The sequence below is a fragment of the Trichomonascus vanleenenianus genome (assembly GCF_965637985.1).
Source record: "Trichomonascus vanleenenianus strain CLIB 3782 genome assembly, contig: TRVA0_098S, whole genome shotgun sequence".
Lineage (NCBI taxonomy): Eukaryota > Fungi > Ascomycota > Dipodascomycetes > Dipodascales > Trichomonascaceae > Blastobotrys > Blastobotrys vanleenenianus.
In genome coordinates, this window is record NW_027481790.1 from 136 (window position 1) to 12,939 (window position 12,804).

General features: G+C 45.0%; 4 protein-coding genes across 4 annotated transcripts; 1 reads left to right on the forward strand and 3 right to left on the reverse strand.

Annotated features, from left to right (window-relative positions):
* Nucleotides 1-1,231: 1,231 nt before the first annotated feature.
* TRVA0_098S00100 (uncharacterized protein) lies at nucleotides 1,232-2,674 on the reverse strand (the record flags this gene model as incomplete). Its single annotated transcript, XM_076687945.1, has 1 exon — nucleotides 1,232-2,674. One exon carries the CDS (start codon nucleotides 2,672-2,674, stop codon nucleotides 1,232-1,234), a length of 1,443 nt encoding a protein of 480 aa, XP_076537819.1.
* Nucleotides 2,675-5,331: 2,657 nt separating this feature from the next.
* TRVA0_098S00122 (uncharacterized protein) lies at nucleotides 5,332-6,708 on the reverse strand (the record flags this gene model as incomplete). Its single annotated transcript, XM_076687946.1, has 1 exon — nucleotides 5,332-6,708. One exon carries the CDS (start codon nucleotides 6,706-6,708, stop codon nucleotides 5,332-5,334), a length of 1,377 nt encoding a protein of 458 aa, XP_076537820.1.
* A 1,457-nt stretch (nucleotides 6,709-8,165) lies between these two features.
* Nucleotides 8,166-8,516, reverse strand: TRVA0_098S00144 (DUF488 domain-containing protein; the record flags this gene model as incomplete). Its single annotated transcript, XM_076687947.1, has 1 exon — nucleotides 8,166-8,516. The coding sequence occupies one exon, from the start codon at nucleotides 8,514-8,516 to the stop codon at nucleotides 8,166-8,168; it is 351 nt and encodes a 116-aa protein (XP_076537821.1).
* A 2,354-nt stretch (nucleotides 8,517-10,870) lies between these two features.
* On the forward strand, nucleotides 10,871-12,295 carry TRVA0_098S00166 (uncharacterized protein; the record flags this gene model as incomplete). The annotated part of the gene is made up of 1 exon (XM_076687948.1): nucleotides 10,871-12,295. The coding sequence occupies one exon, from the start codon at nucleotides 10,871-10,873 to the stop codon at nucleotides 12,293-12,295; it is 1,425 nt and encodes a 474-aa protein (XP_076537822.1).
* Nucleotides 12,296-12,804: the final 509 nt, after the last annotated feature.

Consider the following 12,804-nt stretch of genomic DNA (forward strand, 5'->3'; position numbering starts at 1 on the left):
ATGACAAATTCCAGCCAGTTAAGGCATGATAGAAATAAACGTTTCCCTTTTGGGATTTAGACGCATAAAAATAGATGTTCCACTTTTAACTTAGTTCCCGATAGGTAACAGAATCTATGACGAAACATTTCGTAGTGGAAGAGAACGTTGCTATCACAAGGAAAGGGAGCAGAACAGACGAATTACCAGTACGATGCTGGCAGTTGTTGTTGATTGCACTTTGTACGAGGCAAAAACAGATTTTGCTCCTGCGAAAAGGCCAGTGGAGCGCTAATTAGGGGCAAGCTTGTGCGGCATGCGACGCGTTGGACAGCTTCCTCGAATGACTCCAAGGGACGCTCCCCGACTCCAACTTTTACCGCAGCTTTCGAAAGGATAGCAGCCGGGATCTCATACGTCGGACCTTGTGCAGGCTATAAAGCCCTAGAGGAGCCTAATAAGGCCCTCGGCAAATGGCGGAGCGACAAAAGGATCTGATTACAGGATAGAGAGGTTATTTAACGGATCCCAGGAAAAGGGAATTGATAGCCGAAAAGGGTGATTGAGAAGGAAAGGACTCGTCGAGGAAGCTAACGAGAGATCGTCACAAGCGGCGTCCGACGGGCATTTGTCGCAAGACTGGCCATAATGCAAGGGCATGTCCAAAAGCTAAAGAGTTAGATAGTGATACGAGTTAGCTCTACTGTAATTGGTTTAGGCAATTTAAGGTGGGCTTTTCGCGGTTTGTAGTGGTGAGGTTCGAAAAGTGCGTCGGTCGATGGTGAACCACGTTACTGTAAACTGTATCAAAGATTGTCTAAAATCCATATAGTAAGAGGGGTCACTGGACAAGCGACATCATAGTAAAAGAGAAGTTTATAATTTAGCCCCACTCGCCGCACGAAGGCACGTTCGGTGGACAACGTCTGCTTACACAAGAATGTGGGACGGAGGTAACCTTATGCACGCTGCTCGTTACTATCTTACTCTGTCCACTCTCCATCACCCATTCGGCTATGGGCGCTGCTTGTTCTGCAGATGGAAGCCACCTGGTGTAGAAGGTGGGCCGGAGCTTGGTTAGGCTCAGGGGTAATTTTGTGAGGTTCTTAGCCCTGTGCAGCTTTCCGCTCTGAAATCTTGGTGGATGATACGGTACAACGGTATATTGATGAAAAGCTTTATACAAAATATCCCCTATAAGTATACAACTGTTACAAAAAAATAAATAAATAAAAAGACAATGGCCTAAACATCACGAACAGGCACGGAAGATGCCAAAGGGCAGCGCCCAACAACCGCAAAAGAGCAGCACTTCAGCAAGCTGTTCAAAATCAGCATGAGAAAGGTAACCGAAGGTCATGGTGCGACGCACTAATATGCCCAACAGCGACCGTATACAAAGAGCCACGACCGTAACAGCAACTAGTAGTACAATTCGCAACGTAGAACCAATCGTAACGTGGTTCAGGATCAGGTGCCCCAACCATATCCCGCTAAGGCTAACAAATAGCTTCGAGTTGCTCTCAACGTTGGCCCTGATTGCTGGCGAAAGTGTGCCGCTTAAGACCATTATAATTGAATAGAGGTACCGGTGAACCGACAGGGATGGTAGTAGTGGGCCACAAAACGCCCCAAACCATGGGTAATGTGGTGGAGAACCCGGTTTCCGCCATTGAACTAGCAAGTCAGCGGTCTGTTCGGTCGCAGGTTCATCACCGGCTATTGAACTCCTGGTCACTTTGATAACAAGCACCCCGCAACCGACCTCTGCTAACATCCAATCGCGGAGTATGTGCTTTCCAACTTCTGGTAACGCACTAAATACGTTTTCTTTCGTTTCGTCGGTTGACACCATGGTGCTTCGCAAAATCCATCCAGAGAATGTACAAAAAGCAAAAGCATACCCTCCCCATGCGGATCTTTTGCCCATTCCACAGGTCATTGCCGCAACCCACAGGCCAATAATTACACTGGCTTTGAAGATAGACTCTCGCCAGGATAATACCAGCCGGTAGGAAGCGATCGGGTGCACTTGAACCGTAAAGTTGTACTGTCGACTCGTTCGTCTGGCGTAACGCCGCCGCGATTCGTAGATCTGGGCAAATGACCGATTATTATGCAGACTCGACGTCCATAGAGTTGCGTCGACCCTTAGAGACTGCTTTGTCTTGTCACTAAGAACCAATTCCTCTACTCTTCCACGGTTCGCGGATATGACACGAAGATCCCCCATTACGTCGACTCGCCTAGCAAGGCTCTCGGGGCTGGCCACATCTATGTATCCCAAGCCATAGGGTAATGAGTGACGAGAAAGGTCTAGGAGGTTGAACTTGTTACCACTGTATTCATAATCCGCATCCTTATGGTGACAGCTCCAACTGTCAGTCGCGGCGGCAACAAGCTGCCAAACTTGTTGCTTCATAGCATTAAGCAAACTAAGCTGGCCGCTCTTTACAGAACTGTAGATGCAAGGCAGTTGGCTAAAGGGGACCCATACTCCTCTCCTATGGACTTCGGCAGGGTTGCGTGAGCCAAGAATGAGCGCCAGTACAGCAAAAATAAACGGCAGAGAATAGTTTGTTAGCAACGCCAGAATGGAGTCATGCAGCCTACCAGCTGGTACTACGTCATCAGTTACGCTTGTAATAGCATCTGTCACAGCATCATTCCACAGAGCAGCTTCGATTGAGCCCATATTAATCGTGATGCATCAGATCGCCAACGGAAAATAATGGGGAAGAGGACACACCCTCCAGAGGTTTTTATTCCCTAGCTTATCATGTGCCCCGCTCGTAATTGGTCGATTACCACAGGCATGCCAAATGCCACGATGATGGAGGAAAGCATGTGGCCAACTGTAGTTGATTGCCGCTGATACCCGCCGCTGGGTCTTGCTACCATTAAAGAGAAATATATTCACTCATACGCCATTTCTCTCCGGCGGTAAACGGCGGTTTCTTCCCCGCACCATAGTACCGTTTATTCCGCTAATGTATGCCATACACAGTAATTCACACTAGCGAGCTATTTGGAAGTTTTATTTTATATACCGGAGCCTAATAATGAGGTGTAATTAGTTAATAAAAAATGCACCCGCGTACCGTAAATGCTATGCACAGCCTCGCCGGTAGCCCAAAAAAAAAACGGTCTGCACTATCCGAACCATGCGTCTGACATGACGGGAGATCGACATACACTTGCATATGCCACCGTTGGGTATTTTTTGTATGTGAAAATCAAAGTTTTTTTCAACCGCTTCACCAGGCCTGCTGAAATAAATACATAAGCCAATAAAAAACAACGTCCGGATATCGCTTGTTCCATTACTTAGTGCCTAGATGCTGGAAAAGAAACCGTTTCAACCCATTTTTTCTGTGTCCAGTTGTAAGTGCATCTCCCAAATTGGAAGATGATTGTGGACCACTAGCCTCGCTCCTTATGAACGGAACCATGTGAAGGGGCCAGCTAAGACCCGCATGCATTAAGGGTTTTATTATGAAATAAAGTCTTAGCCATGCCCGGAGCCTAAATTTCTTTTTCCCGAATGGGGACCCGCGAAAGCAAAGAAGTTTGCTGATTCCATATTCCGCCATAATGCATAATCTCTCCTACTGATACCCTAATGACTATTTTTATTTTATACTTTTTTCTGGGGTCACACATCCAGTTCGATGCTATTGGCCTTTGGAACCCGCTGAATACCGGTACAGTATCATTAAGCTTGCCGGGATATATGCTTGGGTTGCCTATTCCCAAAGAAGTACGTAACAGGGAAACACTGATTTGCCGATGCGAGTTGTCGGAGGTTGTTCCGCTGGAGAGCTAGCAGGCGGATGAATTCACTTTGCCGCTCAAAGCTTCCATTTCATCAGCTTGAAATAGAAAAAACCGATCAAAAAGGGATCGTTTAGTTACAGTGTAGCTAATCTCAGATGCATGAAAAAAAAGAAGGCTTTTAACATATTTTTTCCTGTGTCAAGTACAAATACACCCTCGCCATCAACAAAAGATGGTGTTTCAACAAAAGATGGTGTTTCAACAAAAGATGGTGTTTCTGACTTAAGACGTCACTCCCATGAGTCTGAGGCTGAGTTTCAGATATCCTGTGAGCTCGACCGATCAATAATCGACGGACTGACACGTGCCCGTCCTAGTCATTCTGGTTGCCTAGTTGATACTCGCGACTGGTGCAGTCTATTATAATTCATTAATGACAATCTTTCTGAAGGCATTTAGTAAGGGCAATGGGCTCACCGTTGTCCGAATTTAATCTCTTAACTTTGGCTTTAAATATTCGTTCAACAAGTGCCCATAAGTAGGCAAACGTTGGGAGGCTTCGTCCTTCGTCTGTAGGTAAAGTCCAAATATAATGGCTGTATTCATCCACCGCTACAAAAATATACTTGTGCCCATCACGGCTCACCGAAATAGGGCCATCGGCATCAGCATGGAGACGGCATCCAGGGTATGCAGCGTCCCGAATAGAAGACCTGAATGTTGCATTAGTAATCTTTGCCCGATCACAATCAGCACCACTGAAATTGTGTGGGTTGAGTCCTGAAATTGGTTTATCCTTCGGTTAACCATAATACGTGGTACCTTGCCGCAAGGATTTGATAATATCTGCATGGTTGATATGGGTAGCAATGTATATATCTTCCACCCACTTCTATGCAGAAGCACAAGTAATCTTGTTGATAGAACATATGTTGGGACAGGCATTGAGCCATCAGGATTCACCAGTGTCTATTGATAGAAGTTAACATACTCGAACAAAGTTCTCTCGTCAACTCGTTATGGAAGTACACTTTAGGCGCCCTGTTAGCGATTTCCAGCTCAGAGTACTGAAGTGAGAAGTAGGCTTTATCTCCTTTGGCTTCAAAATCCAAAAACTTGCTCCTTCTTAACCTGTTGCCTGAGAGAAAAACGCCTTTAATCGGTTCAAAGAACCATATTTCATCTAAGAGAAGCGTCTTATCTCCGACTTTCCCGAGTTTAATCGTGCCCTTTAGTCTTGTCCGGTGCAATTCACCCCGGAATAAAGTGACCAAGACCTATTTCTCAGGAGCTTCAAGAGGGCATCCAAACCACCAAGATGGGTCGCCACATAAATCGTGACTGGAGCCAGTATCGAAAAAAAGCATTCTTGACTTGGCGTGTTAACCATTTCCTCAATAGTGTGAATTTTGTATTGGTGTATCCATCCAGCAACACGGCCATTTTCCCTGTACAAAGGTATATGAACCTTCATAAGGATATCATCTTCCGTGATATTGAGTAATCGCTTTTGGATATCATTCATATCAGCTTCTCGCTTAAGTATTCCCTCTTCAGCCAGGTGGCCATCTCGAGTCAATTGATGGAGCAGTCCTCGCTTTTAACTCTTTTTGCGTCGTTCCCGGTATCATCGCTATCTGAGAGTTGATGTTTCTGGTTCTTCTCCCGTAGCTCTCTCCGCAGTTTGACAAGATCTGGATTAAACTTGTTCAGAATACCCCTTGTTTTAAACAGTCCGTCCTCATGGAGCTTAGCCATCTCTTCTTGGCTGTATTCCTTACGAAGGTATTTCCTTCGAATTTCCAAGATCTCAGCTTCGCTCATTGATGACTGTTTAATGAAGTCAGCCCTTTTGGTGGAATTGGGCCCTAGCCGATGTTCAAGACTTAATTTTGGTATCTGATCGTCTTTTGCGTTGACTGTCCATTGATCCTTGGGATATCTAGTATTCTCGAAGGCCCTCCGGAGGTCCCAGAATAGTTCTCTGCTCATCGCATCAGGATCGCAGAAAGTGCCTTTGACCAATCTGTCCAGAGAACCATGCACTTGTTCTAGAGTCTCGCCTGGTAAACGTTCGACCATTTCTTTGTAGAATAGATAGGAGCAAACATCCAGTAGCAAGTTCGGATGCTTCGTGGACATATACTCGAGACGTTTCAATAAATCACAGAGAGTTCTCACCTTCTCAAACAACTTCTCTTCAGTAAGTTTCTTCGGTCTGGGGTCATTGATGACTTGATACATAATATCAATAGCCTCTTTAACATATTCGATCGCGACACGTTCCACTTCGCGGATTAGAGAGTAGATATCAGTAAAGTTGCTATAACGAAACCGTTCACGGTAGCTGTTTGGAATAGCCTCCTCTACTTTTTTGATGAAATCCGGTTCCCTGGAGAGAATAACGGAGAGGTAGTATTCTCTGAAAAAGTCTTCAATGTCCTTCCAGGTGTCAAATTGTTTACGTCCCGTGCTTCTAAAGAACTCTTCGTAGAAGGGGAGACCTTTGAATTTGTCATTTAGTTCTATCATGACCCCAAAGATGGTATTCCGGTTGCTTGTCGTAGTCGTCAAACTGAGTTGTGCCTTCTCAGCAGTCGTCAACTCTCTCAACTCGAAATCTTTATCCCAGACACATGGTTTGCCCATAATCATGACGATTACACGTTTTTCTCCGTCGATTTCAATCTCACTACAGTTCTCATCTTTGGCTGTGTTAAAGTTCTCGAGATCTTCCAGAATTTTCAATGAGAGCGCCTTATCGACTTTGTTATACTCATCGTTGGTTACCTGATGATCAACGATAAGCTCTGAGATTTCAGCCCGTCTCAAGGCGTTTCGAAGGTATTCAGGGTAACTTTCAATACCTTCTACCTCAGAGAGGTTTCGCACATAGAAGCTCTCAACCTTAGCATGCAAATCCTGAGTAGGAACTGGAGTAGCACCTCGCATAGTTCTTCATAAAGCTGTGACTCTTAATCTGTTGGAATAATGATAATACAATCAAATACACCAGAAATCTAAAATATGTTGAATACCGGTAGTGTGTGTGTATCATGTTACCTATAAAAATTTATTCCTCCTTTTTCACCTCCTCCTGTTGTGCATGAGACATGCCAACACCCAACAGTTTCAGGGGTAGGGACCCTGGTTCTTGGATATTCTGGACCAGTTCAGCTTAGCAATAAATAATGGACGCTTTCGTGCAATCGCGATCCTCGAACTGGTTCAAGGGCCCTCAAATGGTCCTCGAGAGATGCACGTGACAGATGGCCAGAGTGTCGAGTATTACCTATCTCTGTGTTACTCTTCTTTCTCCCGCCGCCCTCTGTACCTTAAGACTGAGCAGATATTGAGGAAAAGAAGGCAGTAGTATCCATTGACGATGCCAGAAATGTACTTACACGGCGGAAACCTAAGGGTTAACGCCGAGGGTACTACTAGCATCCTCCAAGGCCTGTCATTGATGGGCTATGCGCAATCACACCGCCTTTGACAACGGGGACAAGCTTGTTATCATGCACTTTACTGCAGAAATAGGGAGCTAGAACGGGGCCACAACATCCCTTTCTATCTCGAATGGGGGTGAATGCCAGGGCTCACAGGAGGTCTAGTTATTGGGCATATGGTTGACAGACGGCTACTGTTTCTCCTGCACGTAGCATATGGCCGTGAAAAGCCGAGCAGAATTGGTACAGATGAGTCGAATAGGCGGATCCTTCCTCTGAGCATGCCTCTGCTATAGCTAAGCTCAGTTATGAAGTACGACTTACTAATGCCTTCTGCAGGGGGGCGCACATCTGAAAAACGGTACCAACGGCGGCAGAACAGGATATTTTGATGCATTATCGGCGTGATCCGGACCATTCTCCAACATCGAAAATGTACTTAAGCCTATCAAGCATAGGACCATTATATCATATTCTACTCCAGTTCCTTCTATGAGGCTCATAGTTCCTCCTCCAGGAGGTAAGTGACGCATTTGACCAGCTGGCTCTCGTTGGCATGAAAAAACAACTCGAAAGAGTAGTCTAAATTCCTCAAATAAGTTCGTGGTCCAACCTGAGAACAGAGTCAATCTTATAATTGAAGGGCTTCCGATTTTTAAGGAGGACTGCTTCCTGGACCTTTGGGCGATATCCTGTCCTCACGGCGAAAAAGCAGTACTGGTACAACTACAAGAAGCAATTGGTACAAAAGTGATTTTGTCATTATACGAAAGATGATGTGTCAAGTGAAGACTTCTGGTTTCAAAAAAGACACTGATAGATTATTATTATTGTTGTTTGATGTGCATTAGAAAATATCAAAGTTTAACTTTAGAGGAAGCCTTTAGAAAAAGATTATTGACGTTTTCCCAGGTAAAGCAAGCGGCTTTTAGTGCTAGTACAACCGGTAGATACCATGTGCTAATCAAGTTTACCTTTCAAATAGCCCTTCAAGCACACGGCATTGTTATGCTCAGTATCGCGGGAGCTATAGAGGAGAGTCACATTACCTTTCCTTGCCGAATCGAGTATGGGTTCGTAAGATTCTGGATTGGCATCCAATTCGCTGCAATACTCCTCTTGGAATTCGTCCCACTTTGAAACGTCATGGCTGAACCATTTACGTAATTCTGTGCTTGGGGCAACCTCTTTCAACCAGTAATCATAATGCAGCGATTCCTTCTTCACTCCACGGGGCCAAAGACGTTCGACAAGCACGCGAGTACCGTCCGATTCAGTCTCAGGCTCATATACCCTTTTAATTTCAATCATAGGTCGAGATTAGATCATATACGCTAAATTCCTACAGCTTAATAAACAGTAATCGCCGAAATACGCTCTCGTCAGTGTAGTTCGTAGGGAGTGGGACGTTTATCTTCATTTGTGATGCAGGGAACGGCGTCTAATTGCAGCCCTCCCAGACACGCAAAACCTAACCCATTTCAACCCAATATGGTGCGTAGTCCTTTAGCATACCGCAACTCCGTCTAGTGATTGAATTTGCTATTTAATATCGCTTCTGGCTTTGCTCGCCAGTGAAGAAAATAGCCACATAGGAACCATGGATGTGTACGAAAAGGCGATGGTTCAATCCCCACCATACCATATTGGCCAGAACAAAGCGTAACAAATCGTATCGGCGATACAGTAGCTTGGAATGAATGCAGCCGTACGCGGATGACCACTAAGATCGGCGGTCAATCATCGGATAGACTCTGAAACGAGACGAAGCAAATGAAAGTGCATAAATTGGACTGTCACCAATATATGGGTCTCGGAAGTGGGATGAGATGAGGCGCGACAAGTTAGCAGACTTTCGGGCAACTTAGATAGATTGGATCGGGAGATATATTAGTTAGGTTGATTATTATAAGCATGCGACTATCCGTAAAGGAGTTTTAGGAATCATCAATAGTTGTTCCTCTTTGGCGGTCGGATGCCTAATCCAGAAGTAAACTGTTTGGACCCTGCAACCAGTAAGGGGTAGGGGTCTAAGAGAAAGAAGAAGACTTACGCAAGTTAATGCTTTGGGGCCGTAAGGAAATTGCGACGGCGACAGCGGCAGTTGTACCGTCGAGTTAGGAAAACTGGGCTACTCAAGTAGTGGTGTACGATATCACCATGAAAGGATACAATGAGCGAACAATCGGATCGAATCTCCTATCCTGCAGATGCTAACAAGAGCGAAACGGCAAACCATGGGCTCTGGCTGGGTAAGATGTCCAGTAAGGCCCCTGTAGCGATACAAGGTAATGAGCTTGGCGTGGAATCGATGAAAGTCAGGAGAGAGACAAGATGTTAGAACACGACTTGAGTCTGGGATCAGCGGCGGTGGAAATTGGGAATTCAAAGAGGGCCTGCTACTGACTGAGGGCGATATTACGAGCATGGTGGCCGAAGCAATATGATGCTTACCACCCGAGCGGATTGGTTAGAAAGATAACCGGTAACCAGTGTCAAAAAATGTGAAGGATGTAGCTTTTGGTTTTTTGACGAGGATCTTAACTATCGGGACTATTAAAGCTGGTGGACCACATCCTGGATCCACTAGACGCGAATGATCCTCGGCCAGCCATACCCCGGAGTTCTTTGCCGTGGAATGGGAAGGCGAATCAAGCCCGGCCGATTCTGCAAATCGAAGAGCCTACCTGGGAGTAACTCTGAGTGTCAGGGAAATACCAGTTCTCCTTAGATTAAAGTCCCAAATATTCCAATTGCGAGAATTTATTAAATGTTAACCAATACAGCGGTTTGGCCAAAGTACACCATACCCAAAGTATAAGAAGTTTTTAATGCTTGCGGTAAGCTGCTTATCCGCCAACCAGGAGACTTATTTACATTGAGGCAAGAACGGTACCATAGAACATACGCCCAGATATACCAACAAGCTACAAGAGTTTACACCCTTAAACTCAAGTTTAGTTTTTTGGGCAAAAAGCTCTTGACCACATTAATTTCGCTCACGCGAGGACGGCTGGGAGAAGAGATTTTCATTTAGGGATCGGCACAAGTCTCACATAATGAGATCGCTATGGATTGTCAACAATTACCCTCGTTGAAAATACTCGCAGACCAATCACGATATGGAGAGATTTTTTTTCCAAAAAAAAGATACGGATTTGTTGAGCGTGCCGTGTGAAAAGATCTGTATGATCCGAGACACCGCTAGGTTGACATCCACGGGGCGCCTGAGCAGGTCACGAGGTAAGGTCACGGGGTCTATAAAAGCGGGTTGTGCACCAACAGAAACATAGACAACGCGTCAACTAAAGTCGCGTGTGTAGTCGACGCGTTCCAAGGAAACGTGAAAAAAAAGAGTTGAAAATTAAGTATAGAAAGCATTTGGTTTAGCTTTTTAGGCTTTTGAGAAGTTAGAAAGATAAAATGAGGCACGATGTCTCAATTGCTACGTTGGCGTGATTTTGCGGCATTGCCGCGGGAAGAGGTTATTACAGCTTAGATATCTCTTGTATGATGGAGGCCATGCAATGTGGCAGCGATATCTCGCAGGTCGGACCCTCAGGGGTAGGCTAGTTCAGGCTCAAAAGTATATAAAAGGGCCCCATTTCTCGAGCTTGGGGCCTATTATTTTTCCCTCAATAAGTGCAAATACAAGCGATTCCGAAATGCCCGAAAATAGTCAGATGCTGATCCAGTTCAGTACGAACGGTAACAACAATAAGTTCTACTACGTAGAGCTCTGCGATGACGAGCAAACCGTACTAGTGAAGTATGGCAGAGTTGGTACCACCGGGATATCACATCGCTATTACGGAGGGATCAAGAAGCTGGAGCAGCTCCTTAGGGCAAAAAGAAAGAAGGGCTACAAGGATGCCATGATTGATGCTACCTTCGAGTCTGCGAACATTGAGGTGAAGGAAAACGTCATTGAGACCGCCCTGGAGGAAATCAAATACAACGACGAGAAATCGAAGGAGCTTGTGAAGACAATTTCTTCTAAGAATGTGCATAAAATCACCAACGCAACCTCCATTGTGTTTGATTCCGTCGACGGTCTGTTCAAGACTCCGCTCGGAGTCGTGCAGAGAGTCGGGGTTGAGCAGGCTATGACGCTCCTAGACAGCATTGAGAAGCTCCTGCCGAACTTCTTGGAGCTAAGAGAGAAAGAGCCGGATGCAGACCTGGGATTGCAGGAACGAAGGAGCAGGAAGAGGACTTCTGAAGGAGAGATTAAATCCACTACTGTCGCCTCGGATGCACTAAAAACCGCCACTGAGGAGCTAATCGACCTTAATGAGCAGTACTTTGTCATTGTTCCGAACAGAGTCGCCAATGCCAGAGAAATCGAAAACCTCCTGTTTTCACAGATGGCTGTTGACCAGCAAAAATCTACATGCGACGCTTTATTAGACACCCTTAACCTTATTGACGACTTGAAGAAAGCCAAGCTTGCTAAGGCCGAGAACCCTGCAGAGAAGACGACCACCTTCAACGTGGAGATCGAAGAACTTACCAATAAAGAGACGTTTAGCCGTATCTGCGACATGTATGAGAACTCGAAAAACAGTGTCCATGGCTACTTTAACACCAATACAAAGGTAGCCAATATCTATAAGATTAAGCTTGAATCCCAACAAGAAGGATTTGACAGGTGCGAACAAGCAATCGGGAATGTCATGGAGTTGTGGCACGGAACCCGAACCCAGAATCTCCTTTCTATCATGAGTAAGGGTTTATTGCTACCGAAGCTCTCGCCAGGACAAAAAGCGGGCGCAATGTTTGGGGACGGGCTGTATTTCGCCAACCAGTCAACAAAGTCCCTCAATTACTGCGATGGGGGCATGTGGACAGGAAATACGAGGAATAAGGACTCCGTTTACATGTTCTTGGCGTCTGTAGCTATGGGGAACCCTTTTACGCCACCAGGACCAGTTTCCAAGCCGCCCCCCAAAGGTTATGATTCTTATTGGGCAAAAGCTGGTGAGTCCCATATCATGAATGACGAGTTGATTGTGTTTTCCGGGGATCAAGTTAGGCTTGATTATATTTTAGAGATAGAAAGAGTGCCCCGTAGCAGTACGGTAGAATGAATGAAAGTTTACTGATAGATTATTTGTCATTGCCAATTATTTTGCAAATGTGGCCATTTGTAAATATTCCACGACATATAATATCTATCTTATCAGGACACAAGCTTTGGAGCGATTGTTATATTCGTCATCATGTTCTCAAAATGTGCATAAAGTCACGGTCAGCTGATTCTCTTCAGCTTTTAAAACTAAACAGAGCACCTTTCAACCACATTTTGAAAATATATTGCGAGGCTATATCTTAAATTCAAAAAAAAATACTGTCTAAAGAGACACAACAGCCATTTATCTCGGCTATCGTTTTGCCGGCTTAATGCTTTCTTTCATTTTAGTGTGAATAATCACTACTCATTCTGTCGTTTCATATAGCAGTTATTTTTATGACTCTCGGCAAACATCTCGTCCAAAGATCGTAACTTTAAACCAATCCAAGAGCACCAATACCTTATTTCTTGCAGAAAAGCACATGGAAATGTATGCCGATCGCCAAAACAGATTCGTTAATCGTC